The 27,338-nt window shown below is 36.7% G+C and overlaps 1 protein-coding gene across 1 annotated transcript in view; it reads left to right on the forward strand.

The window, feature by feature from the left end:
- Positions 1-1,612: 1,612 nt before the first annotated feature.
- COL28A1 (collagen type XXVIII alpha 1 chain) overlaps positions 1,613-27,338 on the forward strand; it is a gene marked incomplete at its 5' end in the record, with an annotated part of 87,822 nt that continues 62,096 nt past the window's right edge. The window contains 9 exons of the mRNA XM_083377211.1: positions 1,613-1,739; positions 3,624-4,180; positions 10,600-10,620; positions 12,415-12,468; positions 14,200-14,253; positions 14,876-14,917; positions 15,706-15,732; positions 16,635-16,679; positions 22,832-22,876. Coding sequence (XP_083233337.1) covers positions 1,613-1,739; positions 3,624-4,180; positions 10,600-10,620; positions 12,415-12,468; positions 14,200-14,253; positions 14,876-14,917; positions 15,706-15,732; positions 16,635-16,679; positions 22,832-22,876 — 972 coding nt within the window. The remainder of the gene's footprint in view (positions 1,740-3,623; positions 4,181-10,599; positions 10,621-12,414; positions 12,469-14,199; positions 14,254-14,875; positions 14,918-15,705; positions 15,733-16,634; positions 16,680-22,831; positions 22,877-27,338) is intronic.

Raw genomic sequence — 27,338 nt, forward strand, 5'->3', positions numbered from 1 at the left:
CTGGGTTTATACACCATTTTGGGTAATTAAATATTGCGACTGCTGTTAAAAATAAAAAAATAAAAACTGTATAATAATGAACAAGCCACTTGTAAAGCAAACTCTCAGAAAAGCTGCTCCTTTAACATTTTTAGTATGTGCACCCAGATTGAAGATCTGGCCAAATGCCTAACCATTCTGCATTCAGCTTGGAGCAATGAAACATGAGTCAAGGATCAAGTTCCAGATGCAAGGTACTATTATTTGCATCTGGATTAATTAGTTATTCCAGAACATCGCAATTGTTTAGGAAAGAAAACTAATCCCCTATCCCCAGAATGAATTTTCAAGATCATATTTATTTAAAAATTATTTACTCTCCAGTTTGAGCTTCAGTGCTTTCTAAAGAAAGGTAAGATGATGATGATATGATGATGGTGATGATGATGGTGATGATAAAAATAATTTATCTTAGCAAAATAAATGCAAATCCGAAGCATAACATTTTTAATTTTAATAAGATATGATCAATGATCAACTGAATTTTAACAGTTGTTGAAATTAGCGATATAAGTATAGTACCAGTAAAAAATAATGCATTATTTTCTGTTGGAGGATACAGTTTCACAATATTATATAAAATTCATTTTGGCATTATCAGTGAATCATAGGATTGAAAATGTTATGTTGGTATCACAAGTTAATATTGAATTTAGTAGAGATACTCTGAGTAAAGCATTTAAGACCAATATTGAGTTTTCTGCATGTAAGCCCCATTGAAGGCAGACAGTAAGCTGTATAAATTTCTGCAGTCCTGCAAAATTAGTAGTTTTTAAATCTACTTTGTATTAGGTTCTATATTGTAGATATTTTCTAATGAATGTAAAATAGTTTTCTTTCTAAATAGAATTAAATGCTGCACATGAATTCTGATTGAAATGACTGTCTGCTAAAAATGCAGTTTTGGAACAGAATTACACAAGCAATCTTTTTTTTAGAGAAAACTGGTCTGATTTTTTCCCCAAGATAAATAACAGAAATAAGAGTCATTTCAGCAATTCTTTTGCACATCTAAAAGAAAGATGCTAACTGACTAAATTAAAAAAGAGGATGATGCTAATTTTTATAATTATATTACCTAATGCAAGCCATGTTTATCCCATTATCTTGAGACAGAAAAGCATAAAATATCTATCCTTTAAAAAGTATAAGAAATAAGCAAGATTTGTGAAACTTGCAAAATGTATGATTTGAGAAATCTGGTATATCAGCTTGAAGGAAAAAATGCATAAATATTTTCTCTTTATTTATTTAGAATAGTTTTTCCTTGTTTTTTATGTTTTATGAAAGCTTACAATAGAAAAATGAAATAGATTTTAAAATGAAGTCAATAAAAAGAATTTAGATACAGCTTTTTCCAGGCCTAATACCAGTAGTAATAGGAAGATGAGACAGTTTAATTTAAATAATGAAATACTGCAATTTAATTACAAGGTTGTAGATGTTTATAATCATTTAACAATGTTCCATACAAGTCAGTATTTTGGGCTTATTAACATGATGAAAAGTTAATGGCTTTTTTTTTTATTAGCAGGAGCAGTAAGCAGTCATTGGATTTTGAATACAAGTCACTATGTGGAAAAAACACTCCGTCCTTTACCTTTTGGTTTTGGCCATTGCAACAAACAATGTAGTATATGGACAAAACAGAAGGAAGGGACAAAGGTTAAGTCCTCTAGCAAGAAAAGACAATCTTCAGGGTAAATTCCTAGAATTTGATATAAGCATTATAAATAAAAAAGGAAGTGCTATAGGTTGCATGAAAAGATTCTGAAGAGAGAGTGATACCGTATATCTCTCTACCAGCATTTTGTATCTTCATAAATCTCATGGAATTCTATATGTAATCTATTCTCAGTGGATTACAAAGGACATTGTTATTCTCTTTTGAATGTGCATCTCTTTCTAATGGCAGACATGATGCATGGAATATGCATTGAAAAACATATAGGCCCCTCAACCATATTTTCAGAATAGTTTGAGAGATATTCAGCTGGTTCAGTAATCATATCTTTTGATAAACATGACTGTCATTGCCACTGGATTATATTGAGGTGTTGATCTAGTAACATCTTAATAAAGGGGGGAGGGAATAATATAAAAGAATTGTAGAATAGAAGTCCCCCCTGCCTACAATTTTGAATTATTTATATTCATTGAAGGCTACCTATGAGATAAATATTTAAATGGTACAACTATTATCTCCTTGGTGCTCTTTCTCTCTAGTGTAGGACATTATCATTTTGAATTTGTGGTGTAAATATCCATTCTGTTCTGCAATTCTGTAAATCAGAGTTGTACAACTAGAATTGTGAAACAGCTCTAAGCAAATCATCTTAAAAATGATGAATATTCAACAGTGAGACTATTTCAGAAGGAATTATACTGTATACATATAAACTGGGCATGAATTGTTAGGAATGATGTATCTGATATTTCAGATTTTGCATTCAGCAAGGGAATATTGGGATAAGCTATTCCCAAGGTCCTTTCAGCACTCCAGGATATTGAGTGATGCTTAATGAGACTTTTCAAGGAGTGATTTGTATTTTGTTTCATGCTTAAGAAGAGATGTATCCTGTACCAAAGCAAAAAGGAATGTTATGTTGTAAAACCTCCCTTGTTCTGTGCATTTACTCACAGTTATTCTGTTATGTGAGAAAGAAGTTGAAACATAAACCTCACTCTTTACATCAGTGCAGTTAGTATAACTGATTAGCTTCTACATGACTGAAGCTACATTATCTTATTGGCATGCTATTTAATATTCTTCAGATAGCAAACCATGTTTAGGCCTAGAAGATTTGATGTATAATGGAAGGGTAAGAATTTCACTGATGTCCAAAGATGCTTTTTTCAAAAGGCAACTAGACATTATTGGGTTTTTTTCCCTTTGAAAACATTTTACTTCTCATCCAAGAAGCTTCTTCAGTTCTAACTATCTGAAGGGATTAACACTCTGAATCAGAATACAAATGGTGTGGAATCTTCTTCCTTCGTTCTTAAGAAGATCCACACTCATTTGCACTCTGATTCAGGTGACTCTGAGGATACAGATAAATCCCCAAGTGGCCTCAACAACTCTGAGTGCTAATGACTGGATGACTGCAAAGTATACACATCCTTCTACTCCCCTCCAGTCAGTTAGAACTGAAGAAACGTATTGGATGAGAAGGAGAATGTTTTCAAAGAAAAAAAGAGTTGCCTTTTGGAAAAAAAGCTCCTTTGGGGCAACCATGACCTAGATGATTGAGAATCTCCATGGACAATTTTACTGATGTTTTATTGTTCCAATTTGTACCACTTTTAGCTGAGGGCCTGGGGTAGAAATTCTTTGGTTTCACAAGTTGTCCATTCTTACATGTAAAACAATTGGTAATATAGAGGTATAAAAATCCTGTTGTACATCAATATCCTTTGAAGTTTCCCCTTGGTTGCCTTGATAGTGATGTCCATGGAATGAGGAATCAAAATTATGAAATCAGCCCATTCCTTTTGTACATGGATCACAATGCTGCCTTGCCTACTTTTTTTTAGTATATGACTTTTCTCAATATGTCATTTTTAATCTTGTCCTTTTTTAGATTCTGTCTGTTTTATTGACATCATCTTTGTTCTGGATAGTTCTGAAAGTGCAAAGGGTATATTATTTGATAAGCAGAAAGAGTTTGCTATCCTCTTAAGTGATAAAATCTTCCTCATGAAGCCCACCCGTGCCCACAGGTATGACATCAGACTGGCCATCATGCAGTTCAGTAGTTCTGTCAGAATTGACTGTCCTTTTTCAGCGTGGAGAAACTTGCAGATTTTTAAGCAAAAAGTCAATGAAATGAGCTACATTGGGCATGGCACTTATTCCTACTATGCTATTTCTAATGCAACTCAGCTACTCAAAGCAGAAGGTCATAAAACAAGCATCAAAGTGGTTTTGCTAATGACAGATGGTATTGATCATCCCAAAAATCCCAACGTTCAAGACATATCAGAAAAGGCCAGAGCTCTTGGAATATCTTTCATTACCATTGGTTTGTCTAATGATGTCAATAAAACGAAGCTGCATTTGATAGCTGGTGATTCTCCAGGGAAATCTGTTTTCATTTTGAATGAGCCCAGCCTTTCAGATAAAATAAGGAACCAGTTGGTAAGTTATATTTTTAAAGTTTAATTCATTTTAATTATTGTTGAAGTTTCAAGGCCTCAAAATAGGGAGCACATGATTTTAGGATTGGGCAAATAAACTTATACTATGGCATTTGCCAACATGATATAGATGTGGTGGACAAGGAGTCCCAGAATAATTCAAATTGTAACTCATATGGAAGACAAAATTAAGAGAAAATGATGCAAACTATTGCAGTTATACATTAATCTCAGTTTTAAAAAATGTAAAATATAAGGATGGACTATTTTCTGAAATAGTCCTAAGCAGCACCTTTTCAACCTTGCATTTAAGTTTTTTTTACTGGTGAGAGTTATTACTTACTATTTTATAACTTTTGCACATGCAAATTATTATATTATTCTAATTTAGTTTTTAATTGTTTAAATTACTTAGTTTAAATGGTTTAACTTTAAGAATTCAATTACTTAACTAATCATAATAAAATACCATTATTTAATTGTTTTATTAAAAATTTTCTAACTTATTCTTGTTTGTTAGCCACTTTGAGTATTATTTTTCTTTGTTAGAAAGGCAGGATAACAATCTAACTCATATCTATTGTCTTTCTTATTCTAACATGACCACCAATCATTATTGAAATGCTTGTTTGCTTGTTTAGACCTCAGAGAGTTCTATATGAAAGTTATAGAACTGTCTTTAATCTGCTGCCCCTCATTCCCAGCCCTCTCCTGCCCCCCTCTCCGCTCCCCACCCAGCCTTGCAGTGTCACAACCATCAGACATTCTGCAGTAACTTGATGATGACACCTTACCAATGTCTACTTGTTGGTGGACATGAGAAACTTCCAGTCGATACTTCTTTAATAGTTGACCTACCTCAAACTTTGATACATTTCAAGATCAAGGGAATGTCAGAGTAGGAAGAAAATATGCTTCAGCAGAATGAAAAAGAAGGCAGTCTCAGAGTATGGGCAGAATGGAAGACCAACATTATAGTTATATTTTATGACACCCATGCTTTAAACTGCCAGCAGAAAAATATCCCAAATGTTGAGTATTGTAAATAGAGCGAGCAGTGTTGTGGGTAGTATTTTTCTTTGATTCAGCTTTGGGCACACTTTCAGGCCCATCGTCAAAGACATATACAAACTATAGGTATGGTCTAAACTAGGGCGATACAACATATGATCCATTTAGCAGGCTTATGCAGCCCATTGGCATTTTTTTGAAAAATAGTTCACCACTATCAAATGTCACCACTGTTAGAAAGAATATGCTGCCACTTAGACTTTTGTCAAGCCATCCAATGTCTTCATAGGCAGTGCCAGCTCCAACACTTGCCACCACACTCCTAGCTGCCAAACAGGTATTTCTTTTTGGTTTGCAAATATATTTAAGGTGGCAAACTGGCACTTGCCCCTCTATTGTAAACTTATAATAAAGTAGAGCTAGTCCTTCTGGGTGTGCTTCTTGCCTGGATTACCTTACAAGACTGACCGCATCTGATAATGAGGTTTTCACTTTCTACAGCATGTTTTAAAAAGCTAAAGGAACACTGAATATTGTCACACATCACAAATTAGGATTTTTTAACCAAGATTTATTGAATAAATCCTTATTAGCTGATTTACTCATAACCACAGACAAATCACATTACGGCTTAATGCAGCACATTCATTGTGTAAACCCACTGATCCACACGCTACCCAATCATTTTTTAGTCTAACATGCTGTGAAAATTTAGTCTGTTCAGGAGTTAACATGTTTTCAGCAAAATACACATTAATACACCCTTTCAAATTTCTTGAAATTTTCCAAAAGCTGATTCTTTGGTAGAAACATACTAGCATGTGCTGAGTTCAGTTTTTAATGCAGTCTGGGTTTACATAACAATCTAAGCTAAATTAAGGTAGTCAGGTAGTGACTCAGCAAATCCATCCATTATCTGAGAAGTTCTGTGATCCAGAGTATAATCAGCATAAGCATAATATAATGTATTATTTGGAAAGTTAGGAAATGTAGCAATTATGTTTTTAAAACCCAGATATAGAGATTAGTGTATTGTTGAACCCAGCCACTGAATTACATTAATATTTAGCACTTAGAGTAACATTCTAAGCCACAGTGTGGTTTACTTAGCACTGAATTAGCATCTTATGAAACCCAGTCACGATGTCTTATTTAATATATTAAATAATGGTGTACATGGTGATTTGTAAATCTAATCATAAAATTAGAAATTATAAAATTAAATACAATAGCAGTGTACTTGCTTCATGGAATAAACAAGCAGAGAGAGAGCAATTTTGTATGGCAGGTTCTTCAGAATATCTTGCATAAACATAATACAAAAAACAAACAGGATACAAGTAGATCAGAAAGAAGGACTAGACATATCAAAGTTCATAATAGCATTACTCGGGACTATTAGAAGCTGCTCAATCTACCAGCAAGACTTAAAAAGCAAGAACTGTCATGAAAAATAACAAAATGACATCAGTTGATGTACTTGTCCTTGAATATCTAGAAACATCAAAGACTGGAAAAAAATAAAAGATATTTTTTAACCAGGTGCAGCCTTTCCCATCAATTCAGCTCTGTGAGGGGAGGAATTGCTATTGCTATTTTAAAAAATATTTTAGTTTTCAACATTTAAGGTTTTTCCCCCCCAGAATCAGGACCTGAAAAGATCAGCACATATGACTTAACTTGTTTTAGTTTGTTTGCATGTATAATCACTTATTAACCACTTATTATAAATTGTTTCCTGCATCATTAAATGTTTCTGATATAGAAAGAATTTCAAGCAATAGATATATGAGTAAGTAACAACCTACATTACATTACATATAGTACTTATATACATTATTCCATTATTTCCTCAACAGATTGCTTATTTCTCTTTTAAAAAAAATGACAGGGACTGTTCCTCACTATTCCCAGTCAATTAGACAGCAGAAAAGTGGGAAGAATCTGAATCCCAGGGATCCTTAGATAAAACTTACATGGTGCTTTATTTTGAACTCTTAAATCCTATTAGAAAAATAAAAACAAAATTAGAAAATAAACAGTAAGTCCAAAGTAAAAAATAAATAAATAAAATTACATGAAATCAATTATATAGTAACTATACAATCACATCAGTTCATTCTATTAAACAAATATTCATGAGATTTTGTTGGTAAGGCTGAAATCTTTTTAAGTGAATAAAATAAATCTGTGCCACTGTTTAGTATAGTTACCTGCCTATTTTTTGCTGTAGTCAACTTTTCTTCATACATTGCAATTTTTTTTTAATCCCATTTATATCCCGCCCTTCTCCGAAGACTCAGGGCGGCTTACAATTTAAGCACAAACCAATGTGCTTAGCAATAGCCTTCATTCTATGTCTATGCCTGCTTATTAGGGCTTTCACCCCTCCCCCCCAAGCGGCATTATTACAAAGTCAGCTTATTGCCCCCAACAATCTGGGTCCTCATTTTACCTACCTCGGAAGGATGGAAGGCTGAGTCAACCTTGAGCCTGGTGGGATGCGAACCTGCACTAATTGCAGGCAGCTGGTGTTACTTAAGGAGGCATTAGCCCACTGCTCCACCAAGGCTCTTTAAATACTGTATGATAATATGAGCTCAGTGTAAAACTTGTAGATGTTTTCCAAGCTTTTGTTTGTTTGTTATGTTGCCATGAAAAGAAATGTTAATCAGGCCTTTGAAGTTAATACGGCACCAGTATCATTATAATTGGTGAAAGAGCCACTTTTGCATTAGATCATTTGTTAAATGATAATTTTTCCTGAATAGACTAGCATTCAGACATAATAATGGAGTAACAGAATAACAGAAAGGACCTCGGAGGTCTTCTAGTTCAGGGCTTTTCAACCTTTTCACCGATTGTACCACTTTTAGGATATGGCAATATTCGAGTACCATCTAGCAAGGTGTCAAAAACTTGATGACCAAAAAAACCCCTGTTCAAAGTTGCAATTGCACTGAAATGACTTACGACCATTTTTCACACTTATGACCATTGGAGCATACTGAGGGTCATGTGATTTATATTTGGATGCTTGGCAACTGATTCATATTTATGATGATCTCAGTGTCCCAGGGTCATGTGATCCCCTTTTGCAACCTTTTGACAAACAAAGACAATGGCAGGGCTGCTGGTGGCCAAGTGCTAAGGCGGGACTTCCCTCCCTCCTTCCTTCCATGCCTCCTTTCTCATTCCCATCTCCTTCTGAAGGAAGAATTTGACACACACACACCCTATATTTTCTCTCTTCCATTTATTTATCAAACAAGGAAAAGCCTCCAGAAATAGAAAAGACACACTGCTGAGTGAACCAGCTTAAAAAGGCACATTCCCCTTAGCTTGTCGATCAGAAGGTTGGCAGTTTGGCGGGTCGAATCCCAAGTGCTGCGTAACAGAGTAAGCGCCTGTTACTTGTCCCAGCTTCTGCCAACCTAGCAGTTTGAAAGCATGTAAAAATGCAAGTAGAAAAATAGGGACCACTACGGTGGGAAGGTAACAGCGTTCTGTGCGCCTTTGGCGTCTAGTCATGCCGGCCACATGACCACGGAGACGTCCTTGGACAAGCACTGGCTCTTCGGCTTTGAAACGGAGATGAGCACCGGCCCCTAGAGTTGGAAATGACTAACACACATGTGCAGGGGAACCTTTACCTTTTAGAAAGGAAAGTTAAAGAGCTGGCAGGAAGAAAAAAAAATTAGTAAGTACTGGCTGCCAGCTAAGGTAGCCTCCCCAAATGGCTCCATTCATAAGTATAGGAATGCTACAGACAAAATCCATTCAGGAGAAAAATACTTCAAAATCTCTTGCAGCAAAACTTACAGTTAACAATAGCAGAGCAATAGAATCTAACACAAGACATCAGCCATCAGCCAAATAGAAATTGCCAAATACTCCTTAAGAACACAAATCCCAGAACTTCAAAGTCACAAAAGCACATAAGAATCCTTCCACTCTCCGTCTCCCTTCCTCCTTGCCTTTCTTCATTCCTTGTGGAGGGCAACCCCTCCCCTGCTGTGTTTCTTGCCTGTTTGTTGCTGCCAGCACAGATGGCTGCCACAGAAGTTGTAGATCAGCTCATGGTCGGCCTGCTTGATCTCTGCCCCCCCCAAACTCTTCCTTTCCCTTTGGTGCAGCTAGAGCTGACTCTGCCTCCTCCCAAGACTGCTTCTTTTTTCTCCCTCTCCCTCTCCCGCCCAAACTGCCTCCTTTTATAGTCTCTCCTGTCTCTGCCCCCCTCCTTCTCCTTTCTCTTCTGGGTGAGCTGGAAGTGCCAATCCTGGGGCCTTTGCCTCACCCCAGCCACTCTGCAGCTCTGGAGGACTCTCTCGCAGTAAGTCCTGCGCTGCGCTGGCTCATTTCCTCCCCCACTACACTTGGCTGGGCAGGGCCGCTTACCACTTACCACATGCTAATGTACCACAGGTGGTACGCGTACCACCAGTTGAAAAGCCCTGTACTAGTTGAACCTTCTGCTCAAGCAGAAAACCCTATATCATTTCAGACAAATGGTTATCCAATTTCTTCTTTAAAACTTCCAATTTTGGAATATCCACAGCTATTGGTGGCAAGTCATTCCTTTGATTAATTGTTCTTACTATTAGGAAATTTCTCCTTAGTTCTAGTTTGGTTCTCTGATTAGTTTACATCCATTGCTTCTTGTCCTGCCTTGTGCTTTGGAGAATAAGTTGACCTCCTCTTCTTTGTGGCAGCCCCTGAGATATTGGAACACTGCTATCATATCAACCCTAGTCCTTCCTTTCATTAAACTAGACATACCCAATTCCTGCAACTGTTCTTCGTAAGTTTTAGCTTCCAGTCCCCTAGGCAATATTCCAAGTATGGTCTTACCAAAGCATTAACAGTGGTATTAACACTTCCTGTGATCTTGATTCTGTCACTCTCTTAATGCAGCCTAGGACTTGTTGGTCTTGTGTGCATATATATTACCTGTCCTTTATAGCATCTTGGTTCCTGTTTGCTAAACTCCTGTTTCAATGTAATGAAATTCATCTACAACATTCCCATAAATTAAAATAAATTAAAGTAAATTGAAATAAATTAAAATAAATGAGTGCATGATTCTATCTGCATGGAAACTTAGAATGGCAGGAGCAGCTAAAATAAGGAATAGGAGCTGGTGATTGAAACAGAGATGGTAAAAGAAAATAGGATGATTTAGAAAAAAATGCTCCCCGGTATAATTGAAAGTCAGGCAGTATAAAGGTTGAATAAATTATTGTTATTATTATCCTTTTTCCTTTATCTTGTCTTTTACTGTCTTTTATTATCTTAATGTTTATTATATTTCAATTAGCTTATTTATCTGATTTTAAATACTCATGGCAAAAGTGCAATCAATGAATGAAATACATGTTAAGCTAATCTATTATTTCTTCTAATTTTTAGGCCACTTTATTTGAAGAGAGGGTAAGTTGGAAAAGTTTTATGAACATGCAGTAGATTTCCATTTTGGTATAATGTGTACATTTTCCTATCTAGAAATATCATACAAGTAAAAATATATTTTCCAGCACCTTCCTCCTGTTTAAAATTATCTTTATTCATTTGAGAAGAGTTGATCAACTGAAACCATGATGCAATGCATCTTTGAAGAAATTGAGCATTTCTAAATTTTTCAAGCAAATTTCTCTTTGAGGTGGTAATCTGAGCTTTGAACCAAAAGAGTGAATGCATGAGTGGGAGAAATGAACAGTTCTCAGAAGCTTGAATCCCACAAATAAAGCTCTACAAAGTAAAAAAATAACTTCTGTGTTATGAATAATTCACTAGTTCAGGAATGTACAGCTGTTTCTTGTTTATGATCCTGCTGCTTGTACAATAGGTTGAAAGGCAAACTAAATATAATATGTTAGCTGCAGAATCAAGTCACTTTTTCTTTAGTGAAGCTAGGATTTCAGCTGCAAGATAGTTGATATACTGGGTTTGTATTTGAAAGGACATGATGAGCATCAGTAAGAAGACTTAAGTGAAATATGACATCATTGCACATATCACACTGTTGTGACTTCTACTGATACCTACAAAAAGGTCAATTTACGTCCTCTGTTAAACCATTTTGTGTATAATATGTAAACCCAGCCATTAAGGTTGTTAACTATGATTTATGTCTTTCTTCCTTGAATAAATGCAGGTAGATGTAGCCTATACAACAAACTATGACTAAACCATGATATAGCTAGAACGTGGGTTTAATCCAAGAGTATAACATTAAATTATTAAATTATGGATTAGTTAGAATACCTTGATCATAATTTGTAGCAAGAATTTATCTACCTAAATCCTAGCACTACATATTATCTGAAGCTAAAGAGGGGTTTAGCCTCTCCTTCCAACCTCCAGATGTATAGGCAGGAGCACCTGGGACTATTCCAATGATAGCATCATGGTTGATTCTGGCTCTTCTGGTTCTTCAACACTACTTCCCACAGTTTGTTTTTAACATGGAGTGGATTACTATAATGCATGAGGTTTCCCTTGAAGACTATCCAAAAGCTTCAACTGGGTGCAAAATGCAGCTCCATGAACAGTTTTATGTGCCCATAAGATGGCACAGGCTACATCTCTATTCTGTGACCTGCACTGGCTGTTGATCTGCTTCCAGGTACAATTCAAGATGCTGGCTTTAAGCTTTAAAAATCTACATGGCCAGACTTTTTGAAGGATTGCCTCTTGCCAGTCACATCTTGTCCCATCGGGTCGTATAGGAGAAGCATATTGTGAGTCTTGTCTCCTAAAGAATTTCATCTGATGGGGCCCAGATGGTGTGCCTTTTCTGTTGTGACTCCCAAACTTTGGAACATTGTTCTCCCAAGGCAAGGTTAGCCCCATTTTTGTTAGTATTTTGGAAGGCCTTGAAAAGTGGTTCTTTCAGCAATCTTGGGCATCCATGAGGAGGCTGATGGTTATATTGTATCTAGATGTTCTTTGCCCACAGTCTTGCCTTTATTTTTTAAAAATTTTTAACAATTGGACATTGCTTTAAGTGTTGTCTGGATGCTCTCCAGCGTCACATGCTATGAGTTTACCATAATGTTGAGTAAATAAATAAAGATTGTTTTGAATAAAAGTATATAAGTAATATCTGTAAACCTATTTGTGCAGGATTGTTTCCTAAGTGAATTTAGATTTGATAATTTCAAATTGTCTTCTTAATTTCCAATACCAATTTATTTATTTTTCAATGTCTCCTAAAACTTCTAGTGTGGAAAGAGGTGTGAATGTCAGAAAGGAGAGCAAGGATCCCCAGGACCACCTGTAAGTATATACCATAGTAAGAACTGTGAGGTTTTTTCTACTTATAGTTCATGAGAGTAAATTATAATCTCAAAAAGCTTTAAGGATAATATATTGATATTTGAAAACAGGTAAGAAAGGAAAAATCAACAAAGAAGAAAACATAAAATCTCTCCAGAAGATAGATTTAAATTTCAGTTGTGTAAAACTTTTAAGAGAGCTAGTTTGGTGGAGTGGTGAAGACATCAGGTTACAAACTGGGATATTGTGAGTTCTGATTTTGCCCTAGGCACAAAGCCAACTGGGTGACATTGGACAGTCACTTTCTCTCAGCCTCAGGAAGAAGGCAATGACAAGCCACTTCTGAAAAAAATCGGCAAGAAGACTGCAGGGATTTGTCCAGGCAATCTCTGAGAATCAGATATAATTAAATGGAAAGGAAGGAAAAGCTTCCGAACAAAAGTTTTACTATTACACATGGGCATTGTTAAGCTCATGATTGACATATAAACACTGTACAGAAGAGCCAGTTTTGGGTAATTTATGTATACATTTAAGCATGAGTGTTCAGTCTGGACACTTACTAGAACATGGGTACTCTGGAGATTATTTTGTGAAAAATCAGGATATTAGCCCTTGGCAGCAGTATCTTAAGGGACATAGGAAAAGGAAAAAACAGGTAAAAAGTATGGTTGAGCTGGTGCAAAAACTGTGCAAAGGAAAAAGGGAGAAAGGGGTGAGATACACTACTGCCCTATTTACTCTGTAGCATACACCCAAATTTTGTTTTTGGATTTTGGTTCAGACAAACTGTAGTCTTCTTTGAACAGTTTAGTAGAAATTCTGCAACAATTAAAATTAATAGTAAATAAACAAAGCTAAAACTTTCATGCTATTAGTACAAATGAATAAGTCACATTTTTCATTGTAACCAAATTATAGTGATATGTATAATAATTTTAAATGTTTTCAAATATTACTAATAATTGCTTATTAGTAATAGTGGTAATAACAACTCTAGTAGTCAACTAGTTATCAGTTGCTTTCAGACCGCTGTTTATATTGGTTTCAACCTTTAAAGTAGGAGTATGCAACTTCTGTTGGGTTAAGGGCCAAACCATGTTTTGCATACTTTGTGAAGAGCCACAGTCCAAACAGGAGGACATGATTTAAAAGTTTAATCAATGTCTTAATTGTCTACAAAGAATGAAGCCCATTTTTTTTTCATCATCATCCCCCAAATGAAAAGAACCAACATTTTTTGGCTCATTCATTCTGCACCATAAATCATCACTCAAAATGATTCCAAAGGCACAGTTCAAGATCATGACACTCATTCTGAAGACAGTGAGACAGCAACAGGTAAACATAATTCCTGAGTGAATTCGTGATAAACAAAGATGAAGATTTCCCCAACAAGTTTAATATATGGATCTCCACAAGCAGTAGCATATTCTAAAGAGCTTCAACTGCAAATCTTAAGATTATAGAGGCAGTTATTTCATAACATTATAACTGTGCTTGGATTTTAACCTTTGGCATCCTGTTTAGCTATTATCTGTCTTGAGATTTTGTTGGACAAATGTTAGTGATTGTTATCCAACCACTTAAAAAAAGTGTCTATGATGTGTCTATTCTACATAATTTTGGTTGATTTCTTTAATCACTGGTCATTTTGACAGTCAGACATACTTTAAATTGCATTGAATATATACTCAGTTTATAATGTATATAGTTTCTTTGTTTCTTAAGGGTGGCCATGGAGGAAGAGGGGATAAAGGTGAACAAGGACCTAAGGGGCAAAAGGTAAATCCGAAATGAAATTTCTTAAAAATGCATATTTTTTGTTGAGAAGTTACACATCAGTCCTACATCCCATGTAATTCTTTGGATGTTTATTTCAAATCTGTGTTATGATGCTTTTTATTCATCGGATACATCAACTATTACAATTTTCCTAAAATATTTCTTCTTCCATGATTAGGAGCCAATTCAATGTTTATTGGGTCTTGGTTTACATCAGAATTAGGGTTCCACTGTTCTGAATTCAAAAAAAAAAATCTGGTCCCTTGACAATTCTTGCTTGATATTTGCTAGAATCAAATTCATCTTCAAAGTTGGACATTCTAAGAAGAAAACAAGATCAGTATGGCCAACTAAATGGCTCTTAAGGGAACGCTCAGAACATATTTTTTTTAATGAAGGATTCCTCATTAGTCAGAAAATATAAACATGAGTGTGGGAAAGATGTACTTGTTATCATTCCATTGTGCAGTGATTGGTACACATGTCTGGATCTTGGGTCAACATATTTAAATGAAATCATAATCAATTTAGATTCTATACTTGGTTAAATGTTGCATATGCAAGGCAATAATTTTTCCAAATACAAAGACAATTTTTAATTAGTTTCTACCTTTCTTTTCAGGGCGAGGCTGAGAAAGGAGAACCTGGTGAAAAAGGTTCAGAGGTATATGGATTGTTACAATGACCATTTAGCTAAAAGCCCATTGATGTAATGAACTGTCAGTTCTTGAAAAAGATGTTTCTGATTAGTATCTTCTCTGCCAGCTTGTTATCTGACGTCATTAGTTCATTGCTCTGGTATCACAAGGTGGTTTTTGAAAGAAGAGATATTCTATTTCTTTTACTTGCCTAGAGGAATCCCAGGTAAGCAGAAGAAGAATAGAATACAGGTGGAAGGGACCTTGGAGGTCTTCTAGTCCAGCTCCCTGCTTAAGCAGGAGAATCTATACCATCTCAGAAAAGTGACGGTCCACTCTCTTCTTAAAAACCTCCAGTGATGGAGCTCCCTCGATTTCTGAAGGCAAGTTTTTCCATTGGTTAATTGTCCTCACTATTAGGAACAAATTATGCAATTATACTCTCCAAAGTATGCAGTTTGATATTTTCAGAATTCACATGCAGGAAATCTACACATCTAGAGGACACGTCTAGAAAGTTGATATAACACATCTGTCAGGTATAAGGAGGATAATGAAGCACTCACTTATTAAGTCAGGCAATAAAGAGTGTTCTTTTATTTTCTTGCATATAAATGTAAATTGAAATGATTAGGGATATTTACATATAAAAGCTGTATGTGTAAAAGTGTATAAATCTTATTTTCTTCCCTTTAAAGCTTGGCAATTTTTTTCTCCAAAATGCTCAACCTAGTTATTATATTATTACATTATTGAAATTTCTAATAAAGTATCCTTGATGAATAAAGTAATTTTTAATTTTATTTTGTAACAGGGAAATCCTGGATATAAGGGGGAAAAGGTAAACTGGCTAAAAAAATCTTATTCTCACAATTCATACACACTGTTATTACATATTCAGAAATGCAGTACTTAAAATTAAACATGAGTTTGTGTATTTTTAAAGATAATCAAAATGGACAGCATAATTATTTGTCTTTCTGGATCAAGATTTAGATTCAGACTAAATATTTTTTTCTCTTGAGTTTCCTGTAATGATTAAATTGAATTATTTATATCTGTCTTACATAAACACACACAGACACAGACACAGACACACACACAGACACACACACACACACACACACACGTATATGTATATATACGTGTGTGTGTATGTGTCCATAAAAGGGACGCGATGGCTCAGTGGGTTAGGACACTGAGCTTGTCGATCAGAAGGTTGGCAGTTTGGCAAGTCGAATCCTGAGTGCTGAGTGAGTGCCTGTTATTCGAACAGTTCGAATAGCAGTTCAAAACACGTAAAAATGCAAGTAGAAAAATAGGGACCACTATGGTGGGAAGGTAACAGTGTTCTGTGCGCCTTTGGCGTCTAGTCATGCTGGCCACATTACCACGGAGACGTCCTCGGACAAGTGCTGGCTCTTTGGCTTTGAAACGGAGATGAGCACCTTCCCCTACAGTTGGAAACGACTAGCACGCATGTGCAGGGGAACCTTTACCTTTACCTTATGTATACATGTGTATATATATACACACACAAACATATACATGTGTCTATATATGTCTGTGTATATATACATATGTGTGTGTTTGTATGTATATGTATATGTATAAGTATATATATGTATGTGTGTATGTATATGTGTGTGTGTGTATATCATGATTAGTTTCATGACAATTTGGCATTTGTATTTCAGATCCACAAATGAATGAAATAATTGAAATAGACAATATTTTTTTCAGGGTGACAGAGGAGAATGTGGAACACCAGGATTAAAAGGAGACAGAGTAAGTTAAAATTATTATTTGATTATCCTTTCTGTTTAAAACTTTTACTAGATGAAGATATAAAAGTGGGAATTTTTTTGTAATGAAAAAGGCAATATCAATAGTTATTTAAGAATCCTGGTTGATGTGAAGTTTTATATCTGTACATTATACTGGTTTTGTAGAATGCATAATTGATAATATAAATTTTCATAAAAAATGAAATGAAAAAACGGAATGAATCAAATTGATTGTATAAAATGGCTTAATAAACCAGTAAGGCTGACTAAAATAACTTCAAGTTCACTCTTACAGAATTCAAGATGAATAAGATATTTCCAGAAACAGTTAAATGTCTTCTTCAAGACTGAATTATTCAATATGGAATGCAGTAATTAAATATAGAATCACTGGAAAATGGATAGTTGCTAGTTACACTTCAACACACACACAGATTGTACAAATTTTCTCATCAAATCATTTTTTTAAATATGATCATAGACTAGCATACGAAAGATGGGTAAAAGGTATAAGAGTCTAAATCTGACTTGATTTGATTTATACAATATTTATATATTGATTAAAAATGTGCAAAGCCCAACCTATTAAACACATCTTTTCATTATAAAAGAATCCATTTTAAAATCTGTTTTAAAATAAAAAGTTATGATGACCATGCCCTTGGCCAGACAGACAGACAGACAGACAGACAGAATGAATGAACGAACTCAAGGGCAGTTTATGTTTCTTCCTGTTCTCTGGCAATTACAATACTGTGCTTTATGGCATGTGTTTCCTCTAAAAAGAAAAGAATAGAGCACCTACTTGTTTTATTTTTATTTATTTACTGGGACTTTTATGCTTCTCTAGTTTCAATGACTTTTTTTTCAAATTCTTCTTCCGATTCTCCCGGATGATATGTACTGATGTGTCATAGCAGAAGGCAAACTGACTTTGAAATAGCTAAGCTGGCTTGAATGAGAGAACTCCAAGGAATTTCAGGGATCTAAACTAGAACAGGAAGTTTAAAAAATTAGAAAACAAAACAAAAAAACAGTGACTGTATTCACCTAATTGCTAGAATAAGAGTTTGATGTGAATGGCACTTTACTTTTAAAGCTGTGGCATATGGCAGTTAATCATGACTGCTCTTTAGAAGGCCAGGGTGCCTCCGGTCAGAGAATGTCGGCTGGTGGCCCCCAGGGGGAGGGCCTTCTCTGTGGGCGCTCCGGCTTTATGGAATCAGCTGCCGGTCGAGCTCCGGATGGCACCTGACCTTCGCTCCTTCCGACGCGGTCTGAAGACCCATCTTTTTGAACAAGCCGGCCTGGCCTGATGGGGATATGTTGGGGTTTTAATGGGGATTTTTATATTGTTATCAACTGTTTTAGCTGGGCTACTATTTAATTCTTTTTAATTTTTGTATCCTGTATTTTTATGTATGCCCTGTTCACCGCCCTGAGTCCTTCAGGAGAAGGGTGGTATACAAATAAAATAAAACTAAAACTAAACTAAACTAAGATCCTGAAGTTGAAACTCAAATACTTTGGCCACCTAATGAGAAGGAAGGACTCACTGGAGAAGAGCCTAATGCTGGGAAAGATTGAGGGCAAGAGAAGAAGGGGACGACAGAGAATGAGGTGGCTGGATGGAGTTACTGAAGCAGTAGGCGTGAGCTTAAATGGACTCCAGAAGATGGTAGAGGACAGGAAGGCCTGGAGGAACGTTGTCCATAGGGTCGCGATGGGTCGGACATGACTTCGCAACTAACAACAACAAAGTATACAAATACAACATCATCAATAGAAAAGAGTGTTATGTAGGACTGTGGAGTGCTCTGAATATCTTGTATGGTATTGAAATGTCTACAAGCAAAAAACCAAACTCAGAGATCACCAAGGATTCACAGTACTACACTATATTAATTAACATGTACTCCTAGAACAATAATTGTGTGTCTAGTTAAAAAAATGGACAAGCTGCAGTTCCTCAGAAAATAACAGTTCCAATGTTAATTTCATGTTGGCATATATAAAACATGACAAATGTAGGTTCCCAAGTCACTCTCAGTAGTTTAACATTCTTTTCAGACATTGTCTTCTGCCGATAGCTGGCAACATGATTCCCTGTTGAGAGACTGCCATTAAACATGTATCTAATCTCTCCTACTAACCATTTTTTAAAAATCCGTGGAGAAAATTTTTGTGTTAAAAATGTTTAATTTGATAAACAGGAATCTATAAGATCCATAAAGTTTTTAGCATATTATTATCATATTGTCCATTGACACTGAGAGCATCTAAAGCCATAGTAGATGATAAAGTGAAATGTGTATGTGTCTCTATGTGTGTCCCCTTAAAGAGAAAATCCAAATTAGATAGCAACTGGTGGAGAAATGGACACCATATGTTCAGATTGTAGATATGTAAGGAAACAGCTTTGTCTGGGCATTCAGATTTTTGTTCAGGGCAAAGAATAAAAAGGCACAGAACATCTGCAAAGGATTAAAAAGCCATAATGGATTAGGCACTCAAAGACATTTCTGAGTCGTCCAGATTTCTCATCACCCACAAGGTTCCCACTTGCAAGAAAAAGATGAAAAGGGTTTGCCAAAAGCTCTTTTTTTTCTACACAAGACAGAAATTATGCTATGGGGAAATAACCAGACATGTAGCAGGAACACCGAGGAAAATATTAAGGGAACAGTTCCAATCTTCAAGGACCCATTTACAGTCTGGACAGATCATCATTACAATATAATGGCTGTACTGTTATATGCCCTTCTTTTGTATTTAGATAATTCATTACTTATGTTTCCCTTTGTCCCTAATTTTGGGCTTCCCCAAAAAACATTTGGAATCCCAGCTTTCATAATAGCTTTACAGATGACTGCTCCGTGGTTGAATATAGAAGATGACATGGACTATTTGTACAGATTTTCAGAGAACAAGCTGTGTGTGGTTAAATTAAAGGAATTGCTTATACTTGTCAGATAAAGAAAATATTATGTACTCATTTCCAGAACCCAAGTAAACCATTCTAATGAATTTCACACACTCTTTTCTTTTCTTTTTCCTTTATAAAATACTTTTCCCCCGCCTTAATTCACGGGAATTTTGAATTCTTGTAATTAAATCTTGTACAGTATGTAAGAAATTGTTGGCATTGAAATGATATTACAGATGGCAACCTAGAATGAAAACCAGTGTTTTAAAAAATTAAAATCACAAAACTCTAGCCAGGTTGAAATATTATGTAGCTCTACAGCAGGGGTGTCAAACTCAATTTCATTGAGGGCCGCATCAGCATTGCGGTTGCCCTCAGGGGGCCGGGTGGGTATAGCCAGGGTGGGCGTGGCCTACTGGGTAGGCGTGGCTAGAGTGCGTATGGCCTACTGGGTGGGCGTGGCCAGCTCTACATCGTTCGCATCAAGGGTGCCTATGGGGACCTGGGCAGGAGTGGGACAGATCTGAGGGTCTCTGGCAGGAGGAGGGTCTCTGGGCCAGGGCCAAGGCAGTGGGGGCCGTTCCCTCACTGTTTCCAGAATGGCTTCGCGGGCCACATGAAACCACTTCGCGGGCCGCGAAGTGTTTACATTTCAAGAAACTAATGTTGTTAGACATTGTATGATTTTGTGATTGTGCTAAATCATATAATGGTGCAAAAAGAAGTTGTTAATGTTTAACATACAGGTTGCATGGCAATTGGGACTGGAATTTCTGTTGCTTAATAATGTGGTTGTAAAGCATGGTATCAAATGCTTGCACTGCTTAACAACAGCAATTCTGGTTGCCGTCATAAACCCAGGACCATGTGGGTCGTTAAGTTAAAATCTCATGAGGAGATGTGGGAGTTTCAGGCCAGTAGGCCAGCAGAGGACAGTTATGGGAGAATGGATGGAGGCTGGAAGCAGGGTCTATAGACATGAGCAGGTGCTACAGAGCATGAGCAACATAGGGTGCCATGGCCAGGGAGGGAGGTGCTGTAGGTGAGTGAGCAGGTGCCATGGGCACATACTATGGAGTTCAGCTATATTCACAAATGCTGTGGATGAGTGGATGGATGCTGGGGGTTGGGGATGCCATGGATAGATTTATTTATTTATTTATTTATTTAGTTGCATTTGTATACCGCCCTTTCCCTGAGGACTCAGGGCGGTTTACAGGGAATTAAAAAATCCAACATACAAAAGTTAAAACCATATTAAAAAATATTAAATTAACCCTGTACACAATTTAAAACCCAATTAAAAAATTTCTCCTCAGCCTGGGCCCGAGAGCTCAAAGAGCCAGGTCTTCAGGCCCCGGCGGAATGATCGGAGGTCGGGGGCAGTTCTCAGCTCCACCGGCAGCTGGTTCCAGAGGGCAGGCGCTCCCACTGAGAAGGCCCTATCCCTGGGTGTCACCCGCCGGCAATCTCTCACCGGCGGAACCCTGAGCAGACCCTCCCTGTGGGAGCGCACTGGGCGAAGGGCGTTTGATGCCGGCAGCAGGTGTTCCCTCAAATAACCCGGACCCAGGCCATGTAGGGCTTTATAGTAATAACCAGCACCTTGAATTTCACCCGGAGGGCAACCGGAAGCCAATGCAGCTCGCGGAGTAGAGGTGTTACATGGGAGTATCGGGAAACCCCCATTACAACTCGCGCAGCCGCATTCTGCACCAGTTGAAGCCTCCGAGTGGTCTTCAAGGGCAGCCCCATGTAGAGAGTGTTACAGTAGTCCAAACGGGAGGTCACAAGCGCATGAGTGACTGTGCGTAGGGCGTCTCGGTCCAGATAGGGACGCAACTGGCGCACCAGGCGAACCTGTGCAAAAGCCCCCCTGGTCACGGCTCCTATGTGATCTTCAAAATTGAGCCGTGAATCCAGGAGGACGCCCAAGTTGCGAGCCCTATCAACGGGGGGTAACACCTCACCCCCCATCATTAGAGGTGGAATAACTTGGTTAACCCGAGACGCCGATACGCACAGCCACTCAGTCTTGGCGGGATTGAGACGAAGCCTGTTTCTCCCCATCCAGACCTGAACCGCCTCCAGGCACCGGGACATCACGGAGAGGGCATCACTGGGTTGGTTCGGGGTGGAATATGGGTCAGTGAGTAAGTAAGTGAAAAACTGGCAGGAGAAACTTGTGATCTTTAATGTTGGTTTCCTCATTGACTTTGGTTGTTGAAAGGCAGCAGGGAAGGCTATAAATGGCAATCATGACTGCAGTTCATTGCAATCTTTTTTTTTTTGAGCTGGTTGCCAAGTGCCCCAATTGTGATCCTGTAAACATAGGAGGCTGCTACAGCTGCAACTTTGTAAACCAGTCATAAGTCCCCCTCATTCAACCCTGTCATAATTTTCAACAGTTGCTAAGTATGAGTGGTCATAGTCTGTAGACTATCTGTAATCCTCAGTTTACCCTCTCGTGACTGATGGTTGGAATTCTCATTTATGCTTTTCTAGAAAATCTGGGAAATTAAATGTCATAAAGACATAGGAAATCTGCTGAAAGCAATATTACCTTCCTAGGAACCAAAAGGATGTGAATATTATGTTGTTGGGTACGGGGAATCCACAGGTGGTGAGTCAGAAAAGTTAGGCTAGAGAAGCTATGGTCCTATGATGGATGGCCTACTTATTTTTTACTGGTCTTGCATGTAAGATGCATGTAAAACAGAGCCTGGCATCCTGCTATCTTGACTTTTTGAGTGCCAGCGCCATTCATTTAGTAGGCTAGGGTAGCAGCTGGAGATCATGCCAAAATTAGAACCATTTTCAGTATCTAGAAATGTTGTTCACAGACAAGTATTGGGAAGTTCAGTTGAAAATGAGAAGATGAAATTTATCTGCTTTTCACCCTCACAAGCCACTGTTTGAGCATTGTATTCATGGCAATTAACTAGTTTATACCTTGAGTATAGTATGCTCCATATTGCTAAATATCAATATAGTAAGTGGTGTAATATCAGAAACACTGTACAGACATTCGATATTCATATAACATGACTTCAAGGTGATAGCTAAAAACTAATAATATAAAAAAGGACAACACTGAGAAAAAGGCGAGATTGGAAAATTCTCCTGTAATGAACAGATACATTGTAGCAGAGAAAATGATGTAAAAAGGATCATTTAAACCAGAACTGACTATTAACACTTACAGTTTTATTATTTTATTTGAACAGGGTTTAGATGGCCCTTCTGGCCCCAAAGGACCTAGAGGACCTCAGGTAAGTTTCTTAAATTCTACCAAATATTTCATTATCATTGGTATTAAAAATAATATTTTGTCCTAATTCTCTGGGCTAAACTACCCATCATACTGAATATACACACCTATCTTCTGTTTTCTTTACATAAGCAATGGTTCAGGGGTAATTTGGGCTTGGGCAAAATATATTAGAAGGAAGATTTATCCCTTCTTTTTATTAACTGTGAGGTTAATATTGGGAATGCTGTTGTTTGACCAGTTATTTCATTCCATTTCACATAATAGGGGTCCACAACCCTTAGGCCTTGGACTGGTCCCAATCCATAGCCTTTTAGGAACCAGGCTGCACAAGCAGTGGGTGAGCGAGCAAACCTCCATCTGCATATGTGTGGGATCTAGGTTGCATGCAAAGCCATCTTCCCCCCCCCCCAAATCCACGGAAAAACTTGTCTTTCACCAAACCGGAAACAACTATCTTATAAGATCTGGGAACTGATCTGCTCTTATAAACCATCAGGCATCTCACATTCTAATTAAGAAAACAGCAGATGATCATTTCAGTTATTTACCTTTTAAAAAGAATTTTGAAAATGTTATCATTTCTTGGCTTTTAACAATTCTATTCTGCCTTTATTATATAAAACTGCATTTGCTTTTTAAGTTTACATTTTCTTATTTTCTCTTATGTTAATTGAATTCATCTTTAAAAAAACAAACTGATTTTTGTTAATAATTTCATGATAGATTATTTATTTATTTATTTATTTATTTATTTATTTATTTATTTATTTATTTATTTTGTATACCGCCCTTCTCCCGAAGGACTCAGGGCGGTGAACAGGGCAATACATATTAAAAAACAAGATACAAAAATTATAAGCAATTAAACAACAATGCCCATGAATAAATTAGTACACATTAAAAAAGTTAAAACAGATTTATAAAACCCAACTCCATCCCATCAGGCCAGGCCAGCTTGTTCAAAAAGGTAGGTTTTGAGATCGCACCGGAAGGAGCGGAGATCAGGCGCTATCCGGAGCTCGACCGGAAGATGGTTCCATAAATCCGGCGCGCCCACAGAGAACGCCCTCCCCCTGGGGGCCACCAGTCGACATTCTTTGACCGGTGGCACCCTGAGGATTGATAGTATTAATAGTTTCATGAAGCTGACACTGATATTTTATATTATAAATTAAATTATACTGGTATCAGTAGATACCATTCTAACACATTGGGTTGAAGAGGTAAACACAATTGGGAAAAGATGGTCCACCAGGTAACTTGGTCCCAAGCCATGGAGGGCTTTAAAGATGACGATCAGCAACTTGAATTGCACTCAGAAACACAGCGGCAAGCAGTGCAAGTCACAAAGTGTTACATGTGCTAGGTAACCAATACATTTACTCCAGCAGTTGAAGCTTCTAAATCTTCTTCAAGAACAACCCCATGCATTGCAGTATGGGAGGACTGCAGATGGGAGGACATGTGGGCATGAGTGACAAGGAGCAGAGCTTGATCCAGGAATGAGCACAACTAGAACATCATCCAAAGGGTGCAAAGGTCCTCTTAGCCATGGTCACCACCTATATTAACTATTACATCATTTGGCAGAGAAATATTAAAAACCTGCCAGTGGTACTCTTAAGGTACTGTAATAGAGAAAACATCAAACTTCTCAAACACTTGAGTCAATATAAAAGGGGGGAAAATGACGTTGCCATAGGTGTATACTATAGGCTGCCCAACCAAACAGAGGAAATAGATGAACTTTTTGCTAGTCAGCTAACTAAGGTATGTAGGAAGCACATCATAGTTGTGTTGCATAGTAATGGGGGACTTGACATCAACTGGGAGACAAACTCTGCAACAAATGGAAGATCAAACAGATTCCTGACAAACTATGCAGACAACTTTGTCTCCCAAAAAGTAGAGAAGGAAACTAGGGGATTGGCCATATTTAAGAAGAGACTGGACAGCCATTTGTCTGAAATGGTATAGGGTTTCCTACCTGAGCAGGGGGTTGGACTAGATGACCTCCAAGGACCCTTCCAACATCGTCATCATCATCATTATTATTAAAAGCCAAAAGGTTCTGTGTTCTCATGTCAGTTAAAATGTTAAAATGTAGCAAACCTTTTGGAGAATGAATGTGAAGCAATCTTTTTTTATAATTAATTTTTTATTAAACATTAAAATTCAAACTCCAAAAATATATATAAAAACAAAGCAAAATGAGACAAAACTACACAAAAAGGTGCATAAAAAGAAAAAACAAAACAGACATATACATAAATTGTTCCCCCTGGTTGAATACTGCTAAATATATTTCTGAGATAATAACTCCTCGTCCTTTGTAAAGCAGCCACCCAATTTGTACAATACTGTTTACCCAAGCCACTTAGCCTGATGTTGATCTACTATATGGAAGCATACTTAACAGGTTAAAATATAAAGCAATCCTAATACTAAAATAACAAATCTTGCTGAAAGCAAATAGCATGGCTTTTACAAAAGACATTTAGAAATTATTTGAAACATGACAATAACTTGCCTTTATATAATCTTAAAATTGTTATAAAAATGAAATTTTTTAAAATTCTTGTTTGGCTTGAGTTTCATGGAGGTATCTGGCGAATGTTCCCAGATGCTTGAATGCTGGGTGCATTCCAGTATCATAGCATAAGACTTTTTTTGTTCAAGAGACTCAAATAACTGAGAGCACTGTAATGTTGCCTTCTTAAATATGCACAGATTTTTGTCTCTGCTTTTATTTTTTATAGCTATCAATCTCTGGATTGTCATTTATTCCTATTCAGTATTCTGTTCTACAGTCCTTAGCTTGAAGTAATACTGTGAGAACATTTTTGTCTTCTCGGTGGAATTGCTAGCTTCTCTCCCTGCCAATTCTTTAGCCTTTAGTAGAAAAAGTATCTAGCATTTCTCCATGTTTATTCTTCTCTGTTTAAGATAGATTCCCATGGTAGAAAGTTGTATTGCTACTGAACATCCCTAGTTGATTTGGAGTTTACTTTTTAGATGTTTTGGACTTCAAAACCCTCAGTTCAACCAACCATACCAGATGGAACAAGACTGGAGAAGCCTATGATTCTAAGGCAGTTTTTCTAGATTGTCATCCTAGCATTCTTGGCTATGGCCTCTAGGATCATGCCTTTGTTGTTCTGAAATACCAAACAGGATGATCTTTTTTGTGGGATTTGAATATAAGAGCATGATATTTCCAAATAAAATTCCCAATCCTATTTTATATTATCTGAAAATTGTGTAATTGCAATTCTGAAATTTTATTGCTGAATATTGGTGATATGACTGTATGACAGTGTGACCAGTAGATCCTGTCTCTTGGTCTTGTTCAGTGATTTTCAAACTTGGCAATTTTAAGGTGTGTGGGCTTTAGCTTCCAGACTCCCCCAGGACAAGCATGTTGATGCCCACACATCTTAAAGTTGCCACGTTTGAAAACACTACTCTAATAATTCCAGAGAAACAGTGAAATGACTCATTGGTTTTGTTATAAAGTTGAGTGCTGTGGGTTAGCAATTTCTGTATGTGAGTAATAACTTTTGATCGACTACTGCTCGTATTGTTTTGAAGGACCTGTAGCTGTCGGAGTTTGTTCCTAAAGAATAATTATATGTAGGCCTGCATATACTGCTTCTATTTCTTATCACTGCAATGCGTAGGTTGGTAATTGCTTTCCAGATCTAATAATTTTTTTCATCATTACAATTGGAAGAAAAGTCCCTTATGACCATTTCCTTGGTTTTTCAGAGGCCTATTTATTACTTTTGATTCCCAGCAATGGCATTTATTTTTTAGTAAATTGCTTTTGATTTGTGTTTTTCAAATTTGGCAGCCTTAAGAGGTGGATTTCATGCATCCTCCTGGGCAATTCTGGGAGTTAAAATTCACACATCATAAAATTGCCATGTCTGAAAAATACTGTCTCACATCTTTATTCTCTCTATAGTTAAACAAGAAATTAAATGTATATTTGTAGCCAGGTCTTTAAATTTTAATAATTTTAGTACTTTCAAATTTTAAAATGATTTTAAATTTTTATATTTTGTTTCTTAATATTACACATACTAGTGCACAATTTTTAGTATTTGTGCACTTACATATATTGTTTGTGTTTGATCATTCTCAATGAAAAAAAAAGTATACATGTCAACTATTCTATATACTGTTAATAAAAGAGAAAGATGGCCTAACATTGAGAAAATAAATTATCTTTTTAAAGCATTTTCAATACATAACTGCAACATTCACTTTGGTTTTTTTCACTCTTTCATAAACTGGATCTTTATGCTTAATGAAAATCCATCAGAATGTGGTTGTAAGGTGTGACTTAATAACTAAATATAAGAGGAAAAGCAGATGCTAAAAATGCATCATTACTTCATAGAAATACTTCCTGTGTAATAGTTGGCTTTGAGTACTATTTTTATCACAAATGTTTA

Source organism: Vipera ursinii (assembly GCF_947247035.1).
Source record: "Vipera ursinii genome assembly, chromosome: Z".
NCBI classification, from domain to species: Eukaryota; Metazoa; Chordata; class Lepidosauria; order Squamata; family Viperidae; genus Vipera; species Vipera ursinii.